Genomic DNA, 27,797 nt, shown 5'->3' with positions numbered 1-27,797 from the left:
CATATCCACAATGTACATGTCTGTGTCCCTTCACAGTCCACATTGTTCCTTAGGGTGTTAACCCTCCACATCTCTCAAGACAACTGGAGCACTGGGCCGGCCACTCTTAAATATGGTGAAACAACTTCCAACTAACGAGATGGACAAGCCAGCACAGATGCTACACACAGTGTCTAACAAGGTGACACCAATCGGTCCACCCCACGTGCTAATGTCCAACCTCTAAATTATGAATGAAAAAAACAAAGCCTGTAACAGTCTAAGAGAATGCTTTAAACCAAATATGCTTTTGGTTTTAGATGCATTTAAGACCAGTTTATTGTTAATTCATTTCCCATTCTGTCACTGACTGTAATTCCGTGGTAAGTCTCAGTGAGCTCACTGACTGTAGGTGCTGATGTGTAGAGTGTGAAATCATTAGCATACATAGTCATTTTTAGCTTCTTGTAAGACAAGTACCAAATAATTTTTGAAAATAGAGAAGAGTAACAGGCCATGTCAACTGCCCTCAGGGATACTGCACTGTGCATACTGTATCTCATGTTAAAGAAGCTTCCATTGAAGAATACTCTTGAGTTCTATTGGATACGTAACTCTTCAACCATGTGATGGCAGGTGATGTAAAGCCATATCAAGCTGTTTTTTTCAATAACAAATAGTGATCCATATCATCAAAGGCTTAAATCTAACAATACAGCTCCAACTATCATCTTATTATCCTTTTATTTTAGCCAATCATCAGTCATCTGAGTCATTGCAGTACAAGTTGAGTGGCGTTCCCTATATGCATGCTGAAAGTCAGTAGTTAACTTGTTCTTTACAAAGGTGTATTTTCAATTCTCTCTGTCAGTTTTCTACTGTAAGAACAGACAGCAAACTGATTATGATGGTTCACTTTTTAGTGTTGTCATTTCACTTCTCAGTTTGTCCACTTTCCCCGTGAAATAGTCATTGAAATGATTGGCTATATTAAAAGGTTTTGTTATAAATGACCAATCAACTTCAATTAAGGAAGATTAATTGGATTTTCTGCCCATAATATAATTTAAGGTGTTCCAAAGTATTTTCCCATTGTTTTTTATGTCATGTATCTTGTTTTGATATAGTACCAATCAAAAGTTTGGACACATACTCATTCAATAGTTGTTCTATATTTTATACATTGTAGAATAATAGTGAATACATCAAAATGATGAAAAAACACATATGGAATCATGTAGTAGCCAAGACTTCTGCCGAAGTCGTTGCCTCTCCTTGTTCGGGTGGTGCTCGGCGGTCGACGTCACCGGTCTTCTAGCCATCATTGATCCATTTTTCATTTTCCATTGGTTTTGTCTTGTCTTCCCCACACACCTGGTTTCAATCCCATTCATTACCTGTTGTGTATTTAACCCTCTGTTTCCCCTCATGTCTTTGTCAGAGATTGTTTTATGTCAGTGATGTTTTATGGTTGTATTGGTGCGTGACGGGTCCTTGTACCCATGTTTATTTATGTATGTACATATTAGTGTTTGGAGCTTGGGCAATTATTAAAATACTCCATTTACACTCCGTTTGACTCTCCTGTGCCTGACTTCCTTGCCACCTATACACACGACTCTGACAATATTTGAGATTCTTCAAAGGAGCCACCATTTGCCTTGAAGACAGCTTTGCAAACTCTTGGCATTCTCTCAACCAGCTTCATCTGGAATGCTCTTTCAACCTTCTTGAAGGAGTTCCCACATATTGTAAGCACTTGTTGGTTGCTTTTCCTTCACTCTGTGTTCCAACTCATCCCAAAAAATCTCAATTGGGTTGAGGTCGGGTGATTGTGTAAGCCAGGTCATCGTATGTAGCACTCCATCACTCTCCTTCTCGGTCAAATAGCCCTTACACAACCTGGAGGTGTGTTGGGTTATTGTCCTGTTGAAAAACAAATGATAGTCCTACTAAGCGCAAACCAGATGGGATGGCGTATCGCTGCAGATTGCTGTGGTAGCCATGCTGGTCAAGTGTGCCTTGATTTCTAAATAAATCACTGATAGTGTAACCAGCAAAGCACCCCCACACCATCATATGTCCTCCACCACACATGCTGAGATCATCCGTTCACCTACTCTGCGTCTCACAAAGACAAGGTGGTTGGAACCAAAAATCTTAAATTGGGATTCATCAGATCAAAAGACAGATTTCCACCGGTCTAATGTCCAAGCAAGTCTCTTGTTATCCTTTAGTAGTTGTTTGCAGCAATTCTACCATGATAGCCTGACACACAGTCTCATCTGAACAGTTGATGTTGAGATGTATCTGTTACTTGAACTCTGGGAGGAATTTATTTGGGCTGCAATTTCTGAGGCTGGTAACTAATGAACTTATTCTCTGCAGCAGAGGTAACTCTGGGTCTTCCTTTCCTCGTTTCTGTTTGCTTATTTGAGCTGTTCTTGCCATAATATGGACTTGGCATTTAACCAAATAGGGCTATCTTCTGTATATCACTCCTACTTTGTTACAACACAACTGATTGGCTCAAAGGTATTAAGAAGGAAAGAAATTCTGCACATTAACTTTTAGGAAGGTGACTACCTCATAAAGCTGGGTGAGAGAATGCCAAGAGTGTGCAAAGCTGTCATCAAGGCAGGTTATTTGAAGAATCTCAAATATAAAATATATTTTGATTTGTTTAACTTCTTCGGGCTAGGGGACAGTATTCAGAAGTTTGGATGAATGAGGCCCAAAGTAAACTGCTTGTTACTCAGGCACAGATGCTAGGATATGCATATATTTGGTAGTATTGAATAGAAAACACTAAAGTTTTGCAGGCTAAAATCCGAGGACAATCCATCCAGATTTTTTTTCTTCAGCTCACCAATGATTACAATGGCTGGGAATGGGAATCTAAAAGGAAGTCCTTCCAGATTGCAGTTCCTATGGTTTCCACTAGATGTCAACAGTCTTTAGAACGAGTTTCAGGCTTGTTTTTTGAATTTGTGATTTTTCTAAGTTCCGATGAAGGTGTGCACTTCGTTATTTATCTCTGGTAATGGTCTCTGGTATTCTCCATCTTAAATTGTATTGTTTATTTACAAATTAGGGTACCTGTGGATTGATTAGGAACGTTGTTTGATATGTTTGGAAGAAGTTTATTGGTAACTTACGGGATTCATTTGTATGCATTTTTAACGCGAGTGGTTTGCTGAGTAAAGTGCTCCAATGAATCTTATATTTTTGGGATATAAAGAAGGACTTTAGCAAACAAATGGACACTTTTTTTTATGTTGCTGGGACCCTTGTGATTACAACCAGATGAAGATCTTCAAAGGTAAGTGATTTATTTTATCGCTATTTCTGACTTTCATGACTCCTCTGCTTGGTTGGAAAATGTATGTAATGCTTTTGTGTGTGGGACGCTGTTCTCAGATATTCACATGGTGTGCTTTCACTGTAAAGCCTTTTTGAAATCTGACAAAGCGGCTGGATTACAAGAAGTTAAGCTTTTAAATTATGCATGACACTTGTATTTTCATGAATGTTTAATATTATGATTTCTGTCATTTGAATTTGGCGCTCTGCAATTTCACCGGATGTTTTTGAGGTGGGACGCTAGCGTCCCAATGATCCGTAAGAAGTTAACACTTTTCTGGTTACTACATGATTCCATATGTGTTATTTCTTAGTTTTGATGTCTTCACTATTATTCTACAATAGAGAAAATAGTAAAAATAAAGAAAAACCCTTGAATGAATAGGTGTTCAATAACGTTGGACCGGTAGTGTATATTGACACTATCTATTTCTGATATTGCTACTATGCAAATAGCCATTTGGCTGTACCGTTTAAACCTTCAATCCACTTAGCAAAACTTAGCAGAATATTGATATATAATATGAATATTGATATGTTTTAAAGTATATATATATGATGTAACCTTTATTTAACTAGGCAAGTCAGTTAAGAATAAATTCTTTACAATGACGGCCTACCCCGGACGACACTGGGCTAATTTTGTGCTGCCATACGGGACTCCTAAGTGATGCAGTCTGGATTTGAACCAGGTACTCCAGTGACGTGTCTTGCACTGAGATACAGTGTCTTAAACCACTGCGCTGCTCGAGAGCCTAAGCATATGTGTGGTCGTAACATGATTTTGTGACATACCACACAGACTCACTAAACACAAACACTTTGTTTGTAAATTATGTCTGAGTGTTGGAGTGTGCGCCTGCCTATCTGTCAATACATTTAAAAAAATAAAATAAATGGGCCTAATGGTTTAAGGAATTTGAAACTATTTATACTTTTACTTTTGATACTTAAGTACATTTTAGCAATTCCATTTACCTTTGATACTTAAGTATTGTTCTCACCAAATACTTTTAAACTTTTACTCAAGTAGTATTTTACTTGATGACTTTTACTTCATTTTCTATTAACCTCGTGACAAGGGGGCAGTATTTTCACTTTTGGAAAAATAACGTTCCCAAAGTAAACGGGATATTTTGTCAGGACAAGATGCTAGAATATGCATATAATTGACAGCTTAGGATAGAAAACACTCAAAAGTGTTTACAAAACTGCCAAAATATTGTCTGTGAGTATAACAGAACTGATATTGCAGGCGAAAGCCTGAGAAAAATCCAATCCGGAAGTGACTCATGTTTTGAAAGCTCTGCGTTCCAATGCGTCCTTATTGAGCAGTGAATGGGATATCAACCAGATTACCTTTTCTACGTATTCCCCAAGGTGTCTACAGCATTGTGCATAGTTTTACGCCTTTATGTTGAAGAATACCCGTAAGCGTCTACATTGTGTAAGTGGTCACCTGATGGCTCTCAGAGTGATTCTTGCGTAAAATACAGAGGTAGCCATTTTTCCAATCGGTCCTACTGAAAAGCCAATTGTCCCGGTGGATATATTAACGAAAAGATATTTGAAAAACACCTTGAGAATTGATTATGAAAAACGTTTGCCATGTTTTGTCGATATTATGGAGCTAATTTGGAATATTTTTCGGCGTTGTCGTGACTGCTATTTCCGGTGGATTTCTCAACATAACGTGACCAACAAACAGAGGTATTTTGGTTATAAAAATAAGCTTTATGGAACAAAAGGAACATTTGCTGTCTAACTGGGAGTCTCGTGAGTGAACCATCAGAAGCTCATCAAAGGTAAACTAATAATTTGATTGCTTTTCTGATTTTTGTGACGAAGCTTCCTGCTGCTAGCTGGACATAATGCTATGCTAGGCTATCGATAAACTTACACAAACGCTTGTCTTGCTTTGGCTGTAAAGCATAATTTCAAACTCTGAGATGACAGGGTGATTAACAAAAGGCTAAGCTGTGTTTCACTATATTTCACTTGTGATTTCATGAAAATGAATATTTTCTAGTAATATATTTTGACCATTGCGCTATGCTAATCAGTGTAGTTGATGACAATTCTCCCGGATCCGGGCCACCATCTACAAAAATTCACTCAAAAAGGTAATATTTCAGAACTGGGTTTGATTTCGTTTTTGTTGATTTAATTATGAAATGTTTGTTAATATATTTAAACTTCCATTGGTTAATCTATTGCTCAGTTATCATTTGGCTCATGTAAATATTTCTGTAGTTGTCCATTTAAATATCCTAAGGTCAACATCCTCATAGTGTTCCCATTTTTCTCATGTAAATGTTGTAGCTAGACAAAAATATTAAACAATTTATTTATGAAATATCCAGTCTTTGCTCTTTTCTTCATTACCATGTTGATGATTTCAAGTTGTATTGGATACATTTGTTATCTGTTAAAGACATTGAATACATGTCGTTTAGTATATTTACTATATTTAGATGTTTCATTTATTTCTCTGTGTAGTAAGTTCATTTAAAGTTGTGTGATTTGGTTATTGTACAAACTTTTCAATGTTTAACACACAGTAACCAAAAACCTGGTCTAAATGTGTATATTCATACTTTGCAGCAAACAGAAAGTTCTGCAAATTCACCACAACAGTTTGCGACAAAACGAATTTGCATGTGAAAATATGAGCTTGTCACACATTTATGGTGAATTGGCCAAAGGTTTGCCACAACTGTTTGCCAGAACCTGTTTTTCTGTAAGGGTAATGAACCTCCACTTAGACATGAAAGGAGGAGAACAATAGAAATGGGGTGGAGATTATCTTTCAACCTTTATTTGCACAAATGTCAACAAAGCCTTACATGAAAACACCCCTGTCATTTTTATCTGTTGTATACTTCAAGAACATGGGGTAGTTACCTAGTTAGCAAGGTTGGGGTCGATTCAGAATTTAGTTACGAATTACTCTTGAATTTCAATTAAACTCTTGAATTTGAATCGAATTTGAATTGGACATGCCTTACAGGAAGCAGAATTTGGATTTAATTAAAATGTGCAATTTAGTCTACACTTCAAATGTTTATTTTTATATTGCGTATAGATGGTTACCAATACTATGTACAATACCATTCAAAATGTTGGGATCACTTAGAAATGTCCTTGTTTTTGAAAGAAAAGCTATTTTTTTGTCTATTAAAATAACATAAAATTGATCAGAAATACAGTGTAGACATTGTTAATGTTGTAAATGACTATTGTAGCTGGATACGGCTGATTTTTTAAATGGAATATCTACAAAGGCGTACAGAGGCCCATTATCAGCAACCATCACTCCTGTGCATGTTGTGTTAGCTAATCCAAGTTTATAATTTTAAAAGGCTAACTGATCATTAGAAAACCCTTTTTCAATTATGAAAACTGTTGTCCTGATTAAAGAAGCAATATAACTGGCCTTCTTTAGACTAGTTGAGTATCTGGAGCATCAGCATTTGTGGGTTTGATTACAGGCTCAAAATTTGCCAGAAACAAAGACTTTCTTCTGAAACTCGTCAGTCTATTCTTGTTCTAAGAAATGAAGGCTATTCCATGCGAGAAATTGCCAAGAAACTGAAGATCTTGTACAAAGCGGTGTACTACTCCCCTGCACAGAACAGCGCAAACTGACTCTAACCAGAATAGAAAGAGTAGTGAGAGGCCCCGGTGCACAACTGAGCAAGAGGACAAGTACATTAGAGTCTCAACTGGCAGATTCATTAAATAGTAGCTGGTGTAACTGAGTCAGGTTGTGTATGCCTCCTTGCTCGCACATGCTTTTTCAGTTCTGTCCACACATTTTCCATGGGATTGTGGTCAGGGCTTTGTGATGGCCACTCCAATACCTTGACTTTGTTGCCCTTAAGCCATTTTGCCACAACTTTGGAAGTATGCTTAGGGTCATTGTTCATTTGGAAGGCGCATTTGCGACCAAGCTTTAACTTCCTGATTGATGTCTTGAGATGTAGCTTCAATATATCCACCTAATTTTCCATCCTCACGGTTCCATCTATTTTGTGAAGTGCGTCAGTCTCTCCTGCAGCAAAGCACCCCCACAACATTATGCTACCACCCCCGTGCTTCACGGTTGGGATGGTGTTCCTCGGCTTGCAAGCCTCACCCTTTTTCCTCCAAACATGACGATGCTCAATTATGGCCAAACAGTTCTATTTTTGTTTCAGACCAGAGGACATTTCTCCAAAAAGTACAATCTTTGTCCCCATGTGCAGTTGCAAACTTTAGTCTGTATTTTTAATGGCGTTTTTGGAGCAGTGGCATCTTCCTTGCTGAGTGGCCTTTCAGGTTATGTCGATATAGGATGCATTTTACTGTGGATATAGATACTTTAGCACCTGTTTCCTCAAGCATCTTCAAAAGGTCCTTTGCTGTTGTCCTGGGATTGATTTGTACTTTTCACACCAAAATACGTTCATCTCTAGGAGACAATATGCGTCTCCTTCCTGAGTGGTATGACGGCTGCGTGGTCCCATACTGTTTATACTTGCATACTATTGTTTGTGCAGATGAACGTGGTACCTTCAGGTGTTTGGAAATTGCTCCCAAGGATGAACCAGACTTGGCTGATTTATTTTGATTTTCCCCTGATGTCAAGGAAATAGGCACCGAGTTTGAAGGTAGGCCTTGAAATACATCCACATGTACACCTCAAATTGATTCAAATGATGTAAATTATCCTATCAGAAGCTTCTAAAGCCATGACATCATTTTCTGGACTTTTCCAAGTTCTTTAAAGGCACAGTCAACTTAGAGTATGTAAACTTCTAACCCACTGGAATAGTGATACAGTGAATTATAATTTAAATAATCTGTCTGTAAACAATTTTAGGAAAAATGACCTGCGTCATTCACAAAGTAGATGTCCTAACTGACTTCCCAAAACGATAGTTTGTTAACAAGAAATTTGTGGAGTGGTTGAAAAACGAGTTTTAATGACTCCAACCTAAGTGTATGTAAACTTCCGACTTCAACTGTACATACACACATGTCATCATGTCTCAATTGCAAATAGGGTAGAAATCTATTTGCATAGCTATGATTACAGGAACAAAAAAAGCATTGCTGTACAAAATAAGGAGAGATTTCAACATTGACAACATTATTGCATTAACCAAGTGGAATTAAGTAAAATAACACTTCTGTTTCACTACTCCTTAAGCAACATATATAATTTTGATAGTCTAGCATATAACTTTGAGCATGGTAGTCTTGTACAGTAGGTATGGACAAAAGTAATGAAAACAGTTCAATGGAAGAGACTATTTGTCTTCACCCTTGAGTGTCTTTTTAACACGAGGCACAAGGAACATGCTGCCATCGGAGGTCTGCTGGAGAGAGTAGTCACTGGGAGAGTAGGGCTTCCCCTCCTCATCTCTCAGCCGACTGAACACCTCCAGGTACAGACTCCCCAGCTGCTCCTTTAGCTCCTTCAAACTGCCGTTCCTCTGGGCACTCTCCCTGAGTAAGTGCGCCTTCTTCTTGCACAGTGCTTTAAGCTCCCCCTCCAGGCCTGAGATGCTCTCCATCTTGCGCTTGCGGCAGTTCTGGGCTGCCACCTTGTTCTTTCCCCGTCGGCGGATGTCTCGGATCAGGACCAGCTGGACCTCGTTAAGCTGGTGCTTGGACATGAGCTCATTGAAGTCGTCCACGGGCAGGTTGATAATGAGCTCCACAGCAAAGGGGATCCCCAGGGCCTTGGCCCGCTGTTCGTCTCTGGACAGACGGGACTGGCAGCCCGCAGAGTGTCTTCTCGACTTGTCTTTGGTGAATGGGCGCTGGTTATGGCCGTTGCCCTCTATGAGCTCACTCTTTGGGGAGGGTAGGCTGTCTGCCGGAAAATGGGATACTGGACCAGTGTTGTAAGGGGAGGACTGTTGTTCCTCTCCATGGAGAGACAGTGAGAACATCTCTCTGTACTTGGACCGGTTGCTGTCCATCTCCTCCAGGTCTGAGTCGCTGTATCCCATAGAACTATCGTCCTGATGGGATTTCATAGGCGAGCTGACATTGTCCATTGACAGACCGGAGTCAGAGTCGGGGAACTCTATAGCAGTCCTATGTCCATCTGTCAGGGAAAATTGGGGGACATGTATTTCTGATGGTTCCAGTGGTTTGTGTCTCACCTCCTTCTCCGCCTCATTGGAAGTATAGGATAACATGGGGGAGCTTGGTTTTGTGTTTGAGTGGTCAGTGTAGAACAGCTTACAGAGGTTGTCTGTGGTGTAGGTTGTGTTGAGCTCTGGGGGTTTTTGGTTGAGCTCTGTGTTGAGCTCTGGAGTCATTTGGTTGAGGTTGTCAGGGGGAACCATCCCTTTGAAGTTGTTGATGAGTAGGACAGGTGGTGTAGTATCAATGTTTGTGACCAAGCCTGGGAGCTCAGGCAAGTAGAAGCTGTAGTTAGGGACCTGCACCTCTAGGGGCATGCTTGTGCTGGTATAGCCATTCTGATCCAGGATATCTGACACTTGCATTTTTAAGTTCTGCTGTTGAAAATAGAGGAAATCAAAGAATTAGAAAACAGTCAGTGACCTATATACATTGTAAAATATTTTATTGAAAGGTGAGACTGTTAATTTCATGTCTTCATTATCATAGTGAAAAACAAAAGACTTGTAATCTCTAGTGGGCAACCCTTGTAAACAATGGGTAAAATAACTGTCTAAAATTGGATAGCATTGCCATTGTAGTTCAAGACTATGTACAGTCATGGCTGAAATAGCTTTATATTTGGATACGTGCTATCCCGTGGTGGAACTATATACAGCTCCATAGCAAGTATGAAAACCCTATTCAGTGAAACTTGATCACAGAGTGAATTAATACAATTAATGAATAAATGACATTTTCTATGTGTCAAATCACCAGTTGACATTCAGCCAACTTGACACAACATGGGCCAGCATCCATGCCCCGATGCATTGAGGCTGTTCTGAGGGCAAAAGGGCGGGTGCAACTCACAATTAGGAAGGTGTTCTTCATGTTTGTATACTGGCTATTGTACACACCGAGTAGATATGATCGATACAGTCTCTGGATTTACGAAAAATATTTTGTTTTTCCACCAGAATGTTTTGATCCTCCAAAAAGGTCATTAACCTGTTGAGGATGGATGAATATAATTTAGAGATCGTACCTAGTAAACTTATACCTCTCCAGTTCAGTGGCACTGAACATCATTGAGCATGCAAGATCTAGCAAGTTAATTGCAGACACTCAGACCCACTTCTCTCTCTGAACTAGAGGCCATTCATTTCACATTTTTTTTTTTTCACATTTTCAGTTGGCAGATGCTCTTATCAAATCAATCTGTATTTGTCACATGCTTCGTAAACAATAGGTGTGGACTAACAGCTAACTTATGGGTCCTTCCCAACAATGCAGAGATTTGTTTTTGGAGAAAAAATAGAAAAGTAAAACAGGTAATAATAGATGCATTAACCTACGGTTGAGGATGGATGAATATAATTTATAGACCGTACCTAGTAAACTTATGCCTCTCCAGTTCAGTGGCACTCTCGGGTCATTTTTTAATGATTTGGTAATGGGATTTACTATGGACTTATTCCAAGTGGATGGAGGGACACTGTACTCTAAACAAATTCAAAGCAAACCATTTAGAACTTAAGTTAATTTAGAGGATTTTAAGACTTCATTAAGAAGTTCATCAATGCCGAATGCTTTCCCATTTTTTGCTGTGTCAATCGCCTTTTTAACTTCTGCCACAGACAACTCCTCATTTAGGTACGGGTTACAGTTGAAGTCGGAAGTTTAAGTTTACACTTAGGTTGGAGTCATTAAAACTTGTTTTTCAACCACTCCACAAATTTCTTGTTAACAAACTGTCGTTTTGGCAAGTCGGTTTGAACATCTAATTTGTGCATGACACAAGTAATTTTTCCAAGAAACAGATTATTTCACTTATAATTCACTGTATCACAATTCAAGTGGGTCAGAAGTTTTTGTACAATAAGTTGACTGTGCCTTTAAACAGCTTGGGAAATTCCAGAAATGATGTCATGCTTTAGAAGCTTCTGATAGGCTAAACGACATCATTTCAGTCAATTGGAGGTGGAGCTGTGGATGTATTTCAAGGCCTACCCTCAAACTCAGTGCCTCTGCTTGACATCATGGGAAATCAAAAGAAATCAGCCAAGACCTCAGAAAAAAATTGTAGTCCTCCACAAGTCTGGTTCATCCTTGGGAGCAATTTCCAAACACCTGAAGGTACCACGTTCATCTGCACAAACAATAGTACGCAAATATAAACACCATGGGACCACGCAGCCGCCATACCGCTCAGGGAGGAGACACATTCTGTCTCCAAGAGATGAACATACTTTGCTGCAAAAAGTGTAAATCAATCCCAGAACAGCAAAGGACCCTGTGAAGATGCTTGAGGAAACAGGTACAAAAGTATCTATATCCACAGTAAAACAAGTCCTATAACCTGAAAGGTCACTCAATGAAGCCACTGCTCCAAAACCGCCATAAAAAAAGCCAGATTACAGTTTGCAACTGCACATGGGGACAAAGATTGTACTTTTTGGAGAAATGTCCTCTGGTCTGATGAAACAAAAATAGAACTGTTTGGCCATAATGACCATCGTCATGTTTGGAGGTAAAAGAGTGAGGCTTGCAAGCTGAGGAACACAATCCCAACCGTGAAGCACGGGGGTGGCAGCATCATGTTCTGGGGGTGCTTTGCTGCAGGAGGGACTGGTGCACTTCACATAATAGATGGCATCAAGAGGACGGAAAATTATGTGGATATATTGAACAACATCTCAAGACATCAGTCAGGAAGTTAAAGCTTGGTTACAAATGGGTCTTCCAAATGAACAATGACCTCAAGCATACTTCCAAAGTTGTAGCAAAATGGCTTAAGGACAACAAAGTCAAGGTATTGGAGTGGCCATCACAAAGCTCTGACCTCAATTCTATAGAAAATGTGTGGGCAGAACTGAAAAAGCATGTGCGAGCAAGGAGGCCTAGAAGCCTGACTCAGTTACACCAGTTACACCCAACTAATTGTGGGCAGTATCTGGAAGGCTACCTGGAACATTTGGCCCAAGTTAAACAATTCAAAGGCAATGCTACCAATTACAAATATAGTGTTTGTAAACTTCTGACCCACTGGAGAATGTGATGAAAGAAATGAAAGCTGAAGTAAATTATTCTCTCTACTATCATTCTGACATTTCAATACAGTATATAAGAGGGTTCTGAGTTTGACGTTGTGTTTTTTTGTTGTTGTGTTTTTCCTCCTTTATTTAACTAGGCATGTCAGTTAAGAACAAATTCGTATTTTTAATTACGGCCTAGGAACAGTGGGTTAGCTGCCTTGTTCAGGGGCAGAACGACAGATTTTTACCTTGTCAGCTCGGGGATTCGATATTAAAACCTTTCGGGTTACTAGTCCAATGCTCTAACCACTAGGCTACCTGCTACCGCTACCTGCCATTTCCCAGTTTAGTTTTCATGGAACATGTGTCTTTATAAAATTCCTCCTCATAATATGCCACGTTTTCATTACCTGAGAACAAACTTGCAAACCCCTTCTCCCACTCATTAAGTACCTGTGTAATATCGAACTTCAGCCGCCCTGCTCTTCACTGACTTCCATTGGAATTTTCTTATGTCGTTTTGGTCCTAACTTATTTGGTTCCAGAACTGTTGAGAATTTATTGTCTGTATCTCCTCAAGGTGTAATACCTGCTCTCTCTGATATCTCTGTTTGAATAGGCTCAGTTTTGAATCAAACACATGCTGTTTTTTCTTCAAATGTTATCTTGTATTCCTATCTTTACACTGTAGAAATAAGTGCTCAGCCTTGCGGTGTACAGATCATACGTCCCTTAACTCATCATTCCAATAAGGCTTGTTCGGCTTGTAAACTTTCCTGGACTTGAGTTCAATGAGTTCTAATGTGCGTGCTATTTCAGAACATAGAAACTCAGTTGGCTAATGTATTTTCTTGCATGTTCGTATATTTTGTGGGATGCACAATAATACCTGTTTGAGAAAGATCATGCCAACAGAAAAGGATATATATAAAAGAGAATTATCAGGAAGTCTACTTCTCAAATATGTTCTAACAAAGGCGTGCTTGTGCTGTGTCCTCTCACACCCTACTGCAGCAGCCACTCGCTGTTAGGTGTCCATTACCTAGCTGAACAGGGCTTGTTGTGGCCTTATGAATTGTTCCGTTGTGCCACACCTACCTGGAGCTCAGGCAGGGAGAGCAGCTCCATCCAGGCCTGCTCCACATCCACAGGGGCTGGTTCCAGAGACACAGGCACAGCAATGGGAGCCTTGTGGGGGGCCAGCAGAGCAGAGAGCATGGGGTTCTGGGCCACAGGTGACTGCTGGGATGTCAGCATATCTGGCCTACTGTTGCCAATGGAAGGGGAGGGCATGATATGTGCAGGAGGAGGATGGGGGAGCTAGAATACACAGACACATACTGGAAATTAGAGGGGATGCATTGATAAGAGGAGAAACAGATTGGAATTATGTTTTCTGGTTTGTAGGTATTGGTAGTGTATTCTCTTACCTCAATGGTTTCTACGAAAGGGAATGTCTCTGCGAGAAGCTGCATGCACTCATCAAATGAAAGTGCATCCCCATCCACTCTGGAAAAAATGGTGTTCTACAAAAACAGACACACAGATATAAATTACTGGCTGTATGAGCGAGAAAGTTATTTGAATTATTTCTGAACATAATTAACCGTTGAAATCGGAAGTTTGCATACACCTGAGCCAAATATATTTAAACTCGGTTTTTCACAATTCCTGACATTTAGTCCCTTTACCATTCCCTGTCTTAGGTCAGTTAGAATCACCACTTTATTTTAAGAATGTGAAATGTCAAAATACGTAATAGTAGAGAGAATGATTTATTTCAGCTTTTATTTCTTTCATCACATTCCCAGTGGGTCAGAAGTTTACATACACTCAATTAGTATTTGGGATCATTGCCTTTAAATTGTTTAACTTGGGTCAAACATTTTGGGTAGCCGTCCACAAGCTTCCCACAATAAGTTGGGTGATTTTCGGCCTATTCCTCCTGACAGAACTGGTGAAACTGAGTCAGATTTGTAGGCCTCCTTGCTTGCACATGCTTTTTCAGTTCTGCCCACAAATGTTCTATAGGATTGAGCAAAAGCCTCCTGCAGCAAAGCAACCCCACAACATGATGCTTCCACCCCCGTGCTTCACTGTTGAGATGATGTTCTTCGGCTTGCAAGCCTCCCCTTTTTCCTCCAAACATAACGATGGTATTACGGCCAAACAGTTCTATTTTTGTTTCATCAGATCAGAAGATATTTCTCCAAAAAGTACGATCTTCGTTCCGATGTGCAGTTGCAAACCGTAGTCTTGCTTTTTTTGGTGGTTTTGGAGCAGTGGCTTCTTCCTTGCTGAGCGCCCTTTCAGGTTTTGTTGATATAGGACTCGTTTTACTGTGGATATAGATACTTTTGTATACCACCCTCAAAATAAATATTTAAAAAAAGACACAGAACACATACACATACACGTGCATTTCCCTAGCATAAATTCTAATCTCGTTACTCTTTTCTATTCCAGAGGGGGACCACTCTCTGGTGTGACAGACAGACAGACAGATCGATAGATAGATAGATAGATACCTGGTTTCCCTCTGTGTTGGGCAGCTCTGGTTCACTGGGTAGCAGGCAGGGCATGAACTCGCCAGTCTCCTCGTCCAGCTCCAGCTGTTCGAGCAAGGCCTTATCCTGCTCCCTCAGCAGGTGCAGCCTATTCTCCTCCTCCAGTTCCCTCTGCCTGCGCAGCTCATCCTCCTTCTGCCGCAGGCTCAGGTCAAACACCTCCCGCTCGGCACCCAGGTCAATGTCCTGCCTCCACAGGATGTCAATCAAGTTCATATCCTGGCAGGAGAACAACGACCATAGTGAGTTAAGATAGGAGGATAGCAGGACAACACTACAGCCAACACCACTGCTACTCCAACTATTCTTATCTGTTCTTTAATTATTTGTTATTCTTATTTCTTACTTTTTTGATGTTGGTATTTTCTTAAAACTGCATTGTTGGTTAAGGGCTTGTAAGTAAGCATTTCACTGTAACGTCTACACCTGTTGAATTTGGTGCATGTGACAAATGCGATTTGATTTGATTTGAAGGCAGGGTTCTTTAAAGAACCACTTTTAATGCATGGATCCTGAAGTATTTGACAAAGCGTAATCGTATTTGACAAAGCGTATTTGACAAAGCATAAGATGGATATTGTATGCTCACCCATCACGAACAAACAGAAGGCAGACAAGTGGGATCAAAAAAGGTGTGTCAACAATACCCAGAAAGCTTCTCTGTGCCACGTATTGTATCCCCTGTTCCCCTCCCTGTGGACAGCTGTCCCTTACCCCCACCTTTAGCCATAACACAACTCAATCAGATGAGTGACGAGGATGTATGAATAATACATGCTGTTCTCCTCATTCTTAAAGCAGGATGGCTCCACACCCACATGTACATTTCAGCAACCTTCAACACCAGCATCTAGTTAAACCACCAAATACCATCAAGGTCCACTAAAGAGAGCAGAGTAAAATACGAGTATTACATGCATGAAGTATGTTGTAGACACATATTGCACAGTTTACAAAGCCAGCATTTTTTTATGTCCTTGATCAGCCTTTGTTTCTATATGCGAGAGCAGCACACAGTGTGGCTGAAAGACGCTGCTCAACTCAATAATAAGCCATTGGCCGAGATACTCTATGATTGATAATTATTATTCAGCAGGCTTGAATTTCAGTCCAATTGCAAAAATGCTGCCACTGGACCAAATATAATCTGACCAATAGGAAACAAGACAAATTCGTTCTGTTTGATAAAGATGAACCCATATAAGAACCTCTCACAGTTATTATATCATTGGTTGTTTCATAAGATTTCTATTATATTATATTGTCTACAATTTTTACACTGAATATTACGCTTTCATGATTATGACAAAGAACATAACACCTAATATTTGGCTGGTAGACTGTCAAACATGTGTTTGGACTGTGAGGCAGTTTCATTCATAGGACTGCCACTGGAATGTTGCAGTAACCTCTCTAGGCTGTTTACCTCTACAATCATCATGCAAAATGCATTTGTTGAATACACCTGCTGGCAAGGCACACATTTTTGAAGATTTGTCCCAACTAATTTATTTTCAAGATGACAGTAGGAGCCACAGACATCGTGGGGCTGTTTCCTGGACCCAGATTAACCATAGGACTAAAATAGGAATTTTTCCATTGACAATTATGTCTGGCTTAAAAAGCTTCATCTCGGTTCTGGGTCCAATGGTTCTTTTCACAACCACATTCAGCTCATTATGTGCCCATGAAGCTTCAAGAGTGTGTGGTGTTGACTCAGTAACAAGCTAAACATCCATTACAAAAGAGTTTCAAAGGAACGCAAGGCGAGGATCAAAAGGACAGACAGTGACCTTGACTCAACCAACATCAACCCTTTGGCTCAGTAGATAATTTAACAAGAAAACTATTCTGGTAAAGTACACATTTTCCTCCCGTATCAGTTGTTTTACCCCCCATTAAACCATAAAATCGGACATTAACTTCATATTTATGGCTGGACGGCTGTTGTGATAGCGTTATTGCCACTGTATTGTATTGGGGCAGGTTTTGAATGATTATTCCCTGCTTTATGACTAGGCGGTCACACTATAGTCTTTCCACTAATGTGTAAAATCAGGGCAGCTTTAGAGGTTTTTCCCCATACAGCGTCACAGGGACTACTCTTCTAAATAAAATAACCGACAATTCCGAATAAAATGCATGTAATAACTTGAATTGGCCATGAGTAAATGACTGAGTATGTGTCTGTCCATTCTCAGGAGTCACACCTCCTTTAATGGACCAATCAGCAGTTGAAACAATAACAAAGCGTTCTCCATGCCACTGTTTGGGTAAAAGGCTGATGGATGGGGCTGGAGAAATGCAATCACTCTCAAATTTAGACAGAGCTTTGGATGCAAGGACTTACCATCTATATATGATATAATAATTATAGTTGTAACTATGTTTTGAGGCAAAACAGTGTTTGTTTTAAAATCATTGGCGTCAAACAAGCTTATATTTTGGGTTCTGGTGGGGTACGATAGTTAAACAAAGCTTGAGGCATTTATAAAAAAGTTATATTCTTCAAAAATCTATGGGTACATATTATTAAAATGGATGTAGCAACTTCTGTTTTCCCCTTTAAAGTTACATGAGTGAATGGGTTACAGACATAAATGGAATATCAGACACTATCAGGCATTGCAACACATGGATTTAGTACTGTAGATATGTGGTAGTGGTGGAGTAGGGGCCTGAGGGCACACAGTGTGTTGTGAAATCTGTGAATGTATTGCAATGTTTTAAAATTGTATAAACTGCCTTAATTTGCTAGACCCCAGGAAGAGTAGCTGCTGCTTTGGCAGCAGCTAATGGGGATCCATTATAGATACAAATACAAATACACATCTTTCAGGTGTCACATTTTGATTCCTCACTATTTTTCAATATCCATACATGCATAATTAAACGACATGTGTATGACAATGTGAAGGAAGACATTAGCAATAACTGACACTGAGAGTTAAAATACATTTTATTATAGCTATTTGACAAAAATAACCAGAAGACATCAACGCTGTATTTAAAATATATATAGAGTACCAGTCAAAACTTTGGACACACCTACTCATTCCAGGGTTTTTCTACTTTTGTACTATTTTCTACATTGTTGATTAATAGTGAAAACATCAAAACTATGAAATATTCATGTAGTAACCAAAAATGTATTAAACAAATCAAAATGTATTTTATATTTGAGATTCTTCAAAGTAGTCACCCTTTGCCTTGATGACAGCTTTGCACACTGTCGGCATTCTCTCAATAAGCTCCATGAGGTAGTCACCTGGAATGCATTTCAATTAACAGGTGTGCCTTGTTAAAAGTTAATTTGTGGAATATTCTTTCCTTCCAAATGTGTTTGAGCCAATCAGTTGTGTTGTGACAAGGTAGGAGTGGTATACAGAAGAGTACGTTATTTTCTAAAAGTCCATACTATGGCAAGAACAGCTCAAATATGCAAAGAGCAACGACAGTAAATCATTACTTTAAGACATGAAGGTCAGTCAATGTGGAAAATTTCAAGAACTTTGAAAGTTTCTTAAAGTGTAGTTTCAAAAACCATCAAGTGTTATGATGAAACTGGCTCTCAGGAAAGGAAGACCCAGAGTTACATCTGTTGCAGAGGATATGTTCATGTGGGCTGCACCTCAGATTGCAGCCCACATAAACACTTCACAAAGTTCAAGTAACAGACACATCTGAACATTGACAGTTCAGAGACTGTGTGAATCAGGCCTTAATGGTCAAATTGCTACAAAGAAACCACTTCTAAAGGACACCAATAATAATAAGATACTTTCTTAGGCCAAGAAACACTAGCAATGGACATTATACTGGTAGAAATCTGTCCTGTGGTCTGATGAGGCCAAATTTGAGATTTTTGGTTCCAATCACTGTGTCCTTGTCTTTGAGATGCAGAGTAGGTGAACGGTTGTGTGGTTACCACCGTGAAGCATGGAGGAGAAGGTGTGAGAGTTTGGGGGTGATTTTGCTGGTAAATCAGTGAGTTATTTGGAATTCAAAGCACACTTAACCAACATGGCTACCACAGCATTCTGCAGCGATACGCCATCCCATCTGGTTTGAGCTTAGTGGGACTATAATTTGTTTTCAACATGACAATGACCCAACACACCTCAAGGCTGTGTAAGGGCTATTTGACAAAGAAGGAGAGTGATGGAGTGCTGCATCAGATGACCTGGCCTGCACAACCACCCGACCTCAACCCAAGTGAGATGGTTTGAGAAGAGTTGGACCGCAGAGTGAAGAAAAAGTAGCCAACAAGCGCTTGGCATATGTGGGAAATCCTTCAAGACTGTTGGAAAAGCATTCCTCATGAAGCTGTTTGAGAGAATGCCAATGAGTGTGTAAAGCTGTCACATTGCTTGAAATACACAGTGCCTTCAGAAAGTATTCACAGCTCTTACATTTTACACAACTTGTTATGTTACATAGTTGGATCAAAATTAATTTAATTGGTCATTTTTTTGTAAATGTCATGCCCTGACCGTAGATTGCTGTGTAGGTTTCTATTTTTAGTTTGGTCAAAGTGTGATGTGGGTGGGCATTCTATGTTGTAGGTCTAGGTTTTCTTTTTCTATGTGTTTGGCCTGGTATGGTTCTCAATCAGAGGCAGCTGTCTATCGTTGTCTCTAATTGAGAGCCATATTTAGGTAGCCTGTTTTCCCATTTTGAGTTGTGGGTGATTATTTTCTGGTTAGTGTTTATGGCACCTGTCAAAACTGTTTGTTTGTCATTTTGTTGTTTTTGTTCGTGTATTCATTCTTAATTAAAAGTATTATTGATATGTACAACGCTGCACTTTGGTCCTCCTCTCCTTCCACCAACAAAAATCGTTACACACACAATGCTCTGTAATGTCAAAGTGGGATTTGACATTTTTTTTTTGATTTCCTTTTAATTAATGAAAAATAAAACACCATTATATCTTGATTATATAAGTATTCAACCCCCTGAGTCAAAGCTCTGTCAATAGCTTGCTAGACAGATTTTTACAAGTCTTGCCATAGATCTTCAAGCCGATTTAGGTCAAAACTGTAACTCTGCCACTCAGGAACATTCAATGTCGTCTTGGTAAACAACTCCAGTGTATATTTGGCCTTGTGTTTTGGGTTTTTTTGCTGCAAAAAAAAGTGAATTTGTCTCCCAGTGACTGTTTGAAAGCAGACTGAACCAGATTTACCTCTAGGATTTTGCCTGCGCTTAGCTCTATTAAATTGATATTTATCCTAAACTCCCACATCCTTGCCAATGACAAGCATACCCATAACATGATGGAGCCAACAACATGCTTGAAAATATGGAGAGCGGTACTCAGTGACGTGTTGTGTTAGATTTGCCCCAAACATAAGGCTTTGTATTCCGGATAAAAAGTTCATTTCTTGGCCACATTATTTTCCGTATTACTTTAGTGCCTTATTGCAAACAGGTTGCACGTTTTGGAATATTATTTATTCTGGACATGCTTCCTTCTTTATAATCTATTTATGTTAGTATTGTGGAGTAATTACAATGTTGTTGATTCATCCTCAGTTTTCTCCTATCAGTCATTAAAACTCAAACTGTTTCAAAATCACCATTGGCCTCATAGTAAAATCCCTGAGCGGTTTTCTTCCTCTCCGGCAAACGAGTTAGGAAGGATGCCTGCATCTTTGTAGCGACTGAGTGTATTGATACACCATCCAAAGCGTACTTGATAACTTCAGCATGCTCAAAGGGAAACGCTTTCTTAAACTTTTACCCATCTACCAAATGGTTCCCTTCTTTGCAAGGCATGGGAAAACCTCCCTGGTCTTTGTGGTTGAATCTCTGCTTAAAATTCAATACTAGACTGAGAGACGTAACATATTTGGGGTGGCAGGGTAGCCTAGTGGTTAGCGCTTTGGACTAGTAACCGGAAGGTTGCAAGTTCAAACCCCTGAGCTGACAAGGTACACATCTGTCATTCTGCTCCTGAACAGGCAGTTAACCCACTGTTCCTAGGCCGTCATTGACAATAAGAATTTGTTCTTAACTGACTTGCCTGGTTAAATAAAGATAAAAAAAATATATTAAAAAAAATAATAATTGTGTGTGGTGCAGAGATCGGGGAGTAATTCAAAAAGCATGTTAACAGCTATTATTGCCCACAGAGTGCGTCCATGCAACTTATTAAGCACCTTTTTCTACTCCTGAACATATTTAGGTTTGCAATAACAAAAGGGTTTAAATACTTGACTCAAGACATTACATTACATCTTTTCAGATTTTTATTAATTTGCAAAATAATCAAAATACAAAAATTCCACTTTGACATTATGGGGTATTGTGTGTAGATCAGTGACACAAAATCTGAATGTAATCTATTTTAAATTCAGGGTGTAACACAACAAAATGTGGAAAAAGTAAATTGGTGTGAATACATTCTGAAGGCACTGTAGTATGATGCACTCACTGTATATAGACTTTTTGTTTTCTTTTGTTCTCCTGTTTTATTGACTGTATGTTTTGTTTATTCCATGTGTAACTCTGTGTTGTATGTGTCGAATTGCTACGCTTTATCTTAGCCAGGTCGCAGTTGCAAATGAGAACTTGTTCTCAACTAGCCTACCTGGTTAAATAAAGGTGAAATAAAAATAAATAAAAAGTATTGTGCCAAAATGATATTGAAACTCTGTCTCCAGTTTAATATGTACTCTGTTGCAGTGACGGTCTGGCCCTCTGAAAACTACTTAGAACCACACCACCTTTCACCACCTGGGAAAAGATTACAGCAGAGAGGGTGATGTAACTGCATGTGCACTTTCCTGTTTAGCGTGTGGATTGTGCAGATAACATGGCAGCATGACCATCCCACAAGACAATGGAATGCATTTTCATGTGTCTAAACGCCTTGAAATACAATGTCTTGTGGTGTCAGTTGACTAGGTCAATGGTATGAAAGGAAAACTAATGTGAGAGTTGGGTGAGACTCACATGGCCCTGTGAGCATGACAAAAGTAAGGTAAAGGCTCATTTGTCAATCTTATCTCAGTCGACTACACAATACAGCTTTCATTTCAGGCCCACGCACACCCATTTATCAACTAACAAAAGAAAGGGAGAGGTGAACACAGCTACAGGTAGAGTTATATTAGCAGGACTTTACAATCAGCCAGCATTGGAACCTGATAAAGCAGCCTGATTAGAGGTCAATCTTAGGCTGATCTTTATTTTAATGTTTAAAATGTTGACCTTATTTTACCAGGTTAGTCTCATTGAGATTAAAAATCTCTGACCAGGCCAAAATAGCAACACACAAAATGTCATGCAAAAACACATTTACAACATAAAACATAAAGTACTAATGATTAAAAACATAAATGTACACATTGAGCAGGCAAAATCTTGCAGACACTCAGATTCACTTTTCTCTCTAAACCAAAGGCCATTCATTTCACGTTTTAGTCAGTAGGCAGATGCTCTTATCACATCAATTTGCATTTGTCACATGCTTCGTAAACAACTGGTGTGAACTAACAGTGAAATGCTTACTTATGGGTCCTTCCCAAGAATGCAGAGAATTTCTTTTGAGAAAAAAATGGAAAAGTAAAACACGTAATAATAGATGCATTAACCTACTGTTGAGGATGGATGACTATAATTTATCGACTGTACCTTGTAAACTTATGCCTCTCCAGTTCAGTGGCACTCTCTGGTAATTTTTTATGATTTGGTAATGGGATTTACTATGGATTTATACCAAGTGGATGGCAGTATACGGTACTCTAAACAAATTCAGAGCAAACCATGTAGAACTTCAGTTAATCTAGAGGATTTTAATGCTGGTAAATCAGGGTTTCATTTGGAATTCAAAACATACTTAACCAGCATGGCTACCACAGCATTCTGCAGCAATACGCCATTCAATCTGGTTTGCGCTTAGTGGGACTATCATTTGTTTTTCAACAGGACAATGACCCAACACACCTCAAGGCTGTGTAAGGGCTATTTGACCAAGAGGGAAAGTGGAGTGCTGTATCAGATGACCTGGCCTGCACAACCACCGAACCTCAACCCAAGTGTGATGGTTTGGGATGAGTTGGACCGCAGAGTGAAGGAAAAGTAGCCAAGTGTTCGGCATATGTGGGAACTCCTTCAAGACTGTTGGAAAATCATTCCTCATGAAGCTGTTTGAGAGAATAACAATGAGTGTGTAAACCTGTCACATTGCTTGAAATACACAGTGCCTTCAGAAAGTATTCACAGCTCCTTACTTTAACACATTTTGTTATGTTACAAAGTTGGATTCAAATTAATTTAATTGGTCATGTTTTGTAAATGATCCACACACACACAATACACTAATGTCAAAGTGGGATTTTTAAAAATTTCCTTTTAATTAATGAAAAATAAAACACCATTATATCTTGTTTAGATAAGTATTCACCCCCCTGAGTCAAAGCTCTGTCAATAGCTTGCTAGACAGATTTTTACAAGTCTTGCCATAGATCTTCAAGCCGATTTAGGTCAAAACTGTAACTCTGCCACTCAGGAACATTCACTGTCGTCTTGGTAAGCAACTCCAGTGTATATTTGGCCTTGTGTTTTGGGTTATTTTGCTGCAAAAAAAGGTGAATTTGTCTCCCAGTGACTGTTTGAAAGCAGACTGAACCAGATTTACCTCTAGGATTTTGCCTGCGCTTAGCTCTATTAAATTGATATTTATCCTAAACTCCCACGTCCTTGCCAATGACAAGCATACCCATAACATGATGGAGCCAACAACATGCTTGAAAATATGGAGAGCGGTACTCAGTGACGTGTTGTGTTAGATTTGCCCCAAACATAAGGCTTTGTATTCCGGACAAAAAGTTCATTTCTTGGCCACATTATTTTCCGTATTACTTTAGTGCCTTATTGCAAACAGGTTGCACGTTTTGGAATATTTTTTATTCTGGACATGCTTCCTTCTTTGTAATCTATTTATGTTAGTATTGTGGAGTAATTACAATGTTGTTGATTCATCCTCAGTTTTCTCCTATCAGTCATTAAAACTCAAACTGTTTCAAAATCACCATTGGCCTCATGGTAAAATCCCTGAGCTGTTTTCTTCCTCTCCGGCAAACGAGTTAGGAAGGACGCCTGCGTCTTTGTAGCGACTGAGTGTATTGATACACCATCCAAAGCGTAATTGATAACTTCAGCATGCTCAAAGGGAAACGCTTTCTTAAATTTTTACCCATCTACCAAATGGTTCCCTTCTTTGCAAGGCATGGGAAAACCTCCCTGGTCTTTGTGGTTGAATCTCTGCTTAAAATTCAATACTAGACTGAGAGACGTAACATAATTGGGGTGGCAGGGTAGCCTAGTGGTTAGCGCATTGGACTAGTAACCGGAAGGTTGCAAGTTCAAACCCCTGAGCTGAAAAGGTACAAATCTGTCATTCTGCTCCTGAACAGGCAGTTAACCCACTGTTCCTAGGCCGTCATTGAAAATAAGAATTTGTTCTTAACTGACTTGCCTGGTTAAATAAAGATAAAAAGAATATATAAAAAATAAATAATTGTGTGTGGTGCAGAGATCGGGGAGTAATTCAAAAAGCATGTTAACAGCTATTATTGCCCACAGAGTGCATCCATGCAACTTATTAAGCACCTTTTTCTACTCCTGAACATATTTAAGTTTGCAATAACAAAAGGGTTTAAATACTTGACTCAAGACATTACATTACATCTTTTCAGATTTTTATTAATTTGCAAAATAATCAAAATACAAAAATTCCACTTTGACATTATGGGGTATTGTGTGTAGATCAGTGACACAAAATCTGAATGTAATCTATTTTAAATTCAGGGTGTAACACAACAAAATGTGGAAAAAGTAAATTGGTGTGAATACATTCTGAAGGCACTGTAGTATGATGCACTCACTGTATATAGGCTTTTTGTTTTCTTTTGTTCTCCTGTTTTATTGACTGTATGTTTTGTTTATTCCATGTGTAACTCTGTGTTGTATGTGTCGAATTGCTACGCTTTATCTTAGCCAGGTCGCAGTTGCAAATGAGAACTTGTTCTCAACTAGCCTACCTGGTTAAATAAAGGTGAAATAAAAATAAATAAAAAGTATTGTGCCAAAATGAAATTGAAACTCTGTCTCCAGTTTAATATGTACTCTGTTGCAGTGACGGTCTGGCCCTCTGAAAACTACTTAGAACCACACCACCTTTCACCACCTGGGAAAAGATTACAGCAGAGAGGGTGATGTAACTGCATGTGCACTTTCCTGTTTAGCGTGTGGATTTTCCCAGGTGGTGAAAGGTGGTGTGGTTCTAAGTAGTTTTCAGAGAGCCAGACCGTCACTGCAACAGAGTACATATTATACTGGAGACAGAGTTTCAATAACATTTTGGCACAATACTACAGTGCATTCAGAAGGTATTCACACCAATTTACTTTTTCCACATATTGTTGTGTTACACCCTGAATTTAAAATAGATTACATTCCGATTTTGTGTCACTGATCTACACACAATACCCCATAATGTCAAAGTGGAATTTTTGTCTTGATTATTTTGCAAATGAATACAAATTTGAAAATATGTAATGTCTTGAGTCAAGTATTTAAACCCTTTTGTTATGGCAAACCTAAATACATTCAGGAGTAAAAAAAGGTGCTTAATAAGTGTCATAATAAGTTGCATGGACTCAGTCTGTGTGCAATAATAGGAGTTAACATGATTTTTGAAAGACTACCCGATCTCTGCACCACACACACACAATTGTCTGTTATGTCTCTCAGTTGAGAAGTCAATTTCAAGCAGAGATTCAACCACAAAGACCAGGGAGGTTTTCCCATGCCTTGCAAAGAAGGGCACCTATTGGTAGATGGGTAAAAATAAAAGAAAGCGTTTCCTTTTGAGCATGCTGAAGTTAACAATTACGCTTTGGATGGTGTATCAATACACTCAGTCACTACAAAGATGCAAGCGTCCTTCCTAACTCGTTTCTCAGAGAGGAAGGAAACTGCTCAGGGATTTTACCATGAGGCCAATGGCGATTTTAAAACAGTTCAGGTTTAATGGCTGTGATAGGAGAAAACTGAGGATGAATCAACAACATTGTAGTTACTCCACAATACTAACCCGAATTGATTACAAAGAAGGAAGCTTGTCCAGAATAAAAAATATTCCAAAACTTGCAACCTGTTTGCAATAAGGCACTAAAGTAATACGATAAATACTGTGGCAAAGAAATTAACTTTTTGTCCGGAATACAAAGCGTTATGTTTGGGGCAAATCTAACACAACACATCACTGAGTACCACTCTCCATATTTTCAAGCATGGTGTTGGCTCCATCATGTTATGGGTATGCTTGTCATTGGCAAGGACATGGGAGATATTTAAGATGAATATAAACTCAATAGAGCTAAGTACAGGCAAAATCCTAGAGGTAAATCTGGCTCAGTCTGCTTTCAACTGGGAGACAAATTCACCTTTTTTGCAGGAAAATAACCCAAAACACAAGGCCAAATATCCACTGGAGTTGCTTAGCAAGACGACATTGAATGTTCCTGAGTGGCAGAGTTAAATCTGTCTAGCAAGCTATTGACAGAGCTTTGACGTAGGGGGGTGAATACTTATCTAATCAAGATATAATGGTGTTTTATTTTTCATTAATTAAAAGGAAATCATATAATTTTTTCCCACTTTGACATTAGAGTATTGTGTGTGTGTGGAATAGCGTGTGGATTGTGCAGATAACATGGCAGCATGACCATCCCACAACACAATGGAATGCATTTTCACGTGTCTAAACGCCTTGAAATAAAATGTCTTGTGGTGTCAGTTGACTAGGTCAACAGTATGAAAGGAAAACTAACGTGAGAGTTGGGTGAGACTCACCTGGCCCTGTGAGCATGACAAAAGTAAGGTAAAGGCTCATTTGTCAATCTTATCTCAAATTACTACACAATATAGCATTCACTTTAGGCCCACGTAAACCCGTTTATCAACCAACAAAAGAAAGTGAGAGGTGAACACAGCTACATGCATGGTTATATTAGCAGGCCTATCAATCAGCCAGCATTGGAACTTGATAAAGCAGTCTGATTAGAGGCCAATCTCAGGCTGATCTTTATTTTAATGTTTAAAATGTTAACTTTATTTTACCAGGTTAGTCTCATTGAGATTAAATATCTCTGACCTGTCCAAAATAGCAGCACAAAATGTCATGCAAAAACATCTTTACAACATAAAACACAAAGTACTACAGTTTAAAAACATAAATGTACACATTGAGCATGCAAGATCTTGCAAGTTAATTGCAGAGACTCAGATACATCTCTTTCTATACGAGAGGCCATTCATTTCACATTTAGTCAGTTGGCAGATGCTCTTGTAAAATCAATTTGTATTTGTCACATGCTTCGTAAACAACAAGTGTGGACTAACAGTGAAACGCTTACTTATGGGTCCTTCCCAACAATGCAGAGAAACATTTTTTGAGAAAAAATGGAATAGTAAAACATGTAATAATAGATGCAGAATGAGTAACAATTACTTGGCTTTATTAAAATCTGTACAGGTACCGAGTCATTGTGCAAGGGGATGGGGTAATTTAGGTAGATACAGTTGAAGTCAAAAGTTTAAATGCACATATGTTGGAGTCATTAAAACTTGTTTTCAACAACAAATTTCTTGTTAACAATTTCTTGTCAGCGTTTTGGCAAGTCGGTTAGGACATCTACTTTGTGCATGATACAAG

General features: G+C 39.0%; 1 protein-coding gene across 2 annotated transcripts in view; it reads right to left on the bottom strand.

Annotated features, from left to right (window-relative positions):
- Nucleotides 1–6,138: 6,138 nt before the first annotated feature.
- Nucleotides 6,139–27,797, bottom strand: part of LOC135542424 (nuclear factor erythroid 2-related factor 2-like) — a 35,946-nt gene continuing 14,287 nt past the window's right edge. The window contains exons 2-5 of one of the 2 annotated variants that reach the window (XM_064969345.1): nucleotides 15,029–15,286; nucleotides 13,931–14,026; nucleotides 13,599–13,820; nucleotides 6,139–9,860 (exon numbers count right to left, since the gene is read on the bottom strand). In XM_064969345.1, coding sequence (XP_064825417.1) covers nucleotides 8,637–9,860; nucleotides 13,599–13,820; nucleotides 13,931–14,026; nucleotides 15,029–15,286 — 1,800 coding nt within the window. In that variant the 3' untranslated portion in view covers nucleotides 6,139–8,636. The remainder of the gene's footprint in view (nucleotides 9,861–13,598; nucleotides 13,821–13,930; nucleotides 14,027–15,028; nucleotides 15,287–27,797) is intronic. The other variant, XM_064969346.1, reaches the window with a different exon arrangement.

The sequence above is a fragment of the Oncorhynchus masou genome, chromosome 6 (assembly GCF_036934945.1).
Source record: "Oncorhynchus masou masou isolate Uvic2021 chromosome 6, UVic_Omas_1.1, whole genome shotgun sequence".
Classification (NCBI taxonomy): domain Eukaryota; kingdom Metazoa; phylum Chordata; class Actinopteri; order Salmoniformes; family Salmonidae; genus Oncorhynchus; species Oncorhynchus masou.
This window is presented reverse-complemented; position numbering and strand designations above follow the sequence as displayed.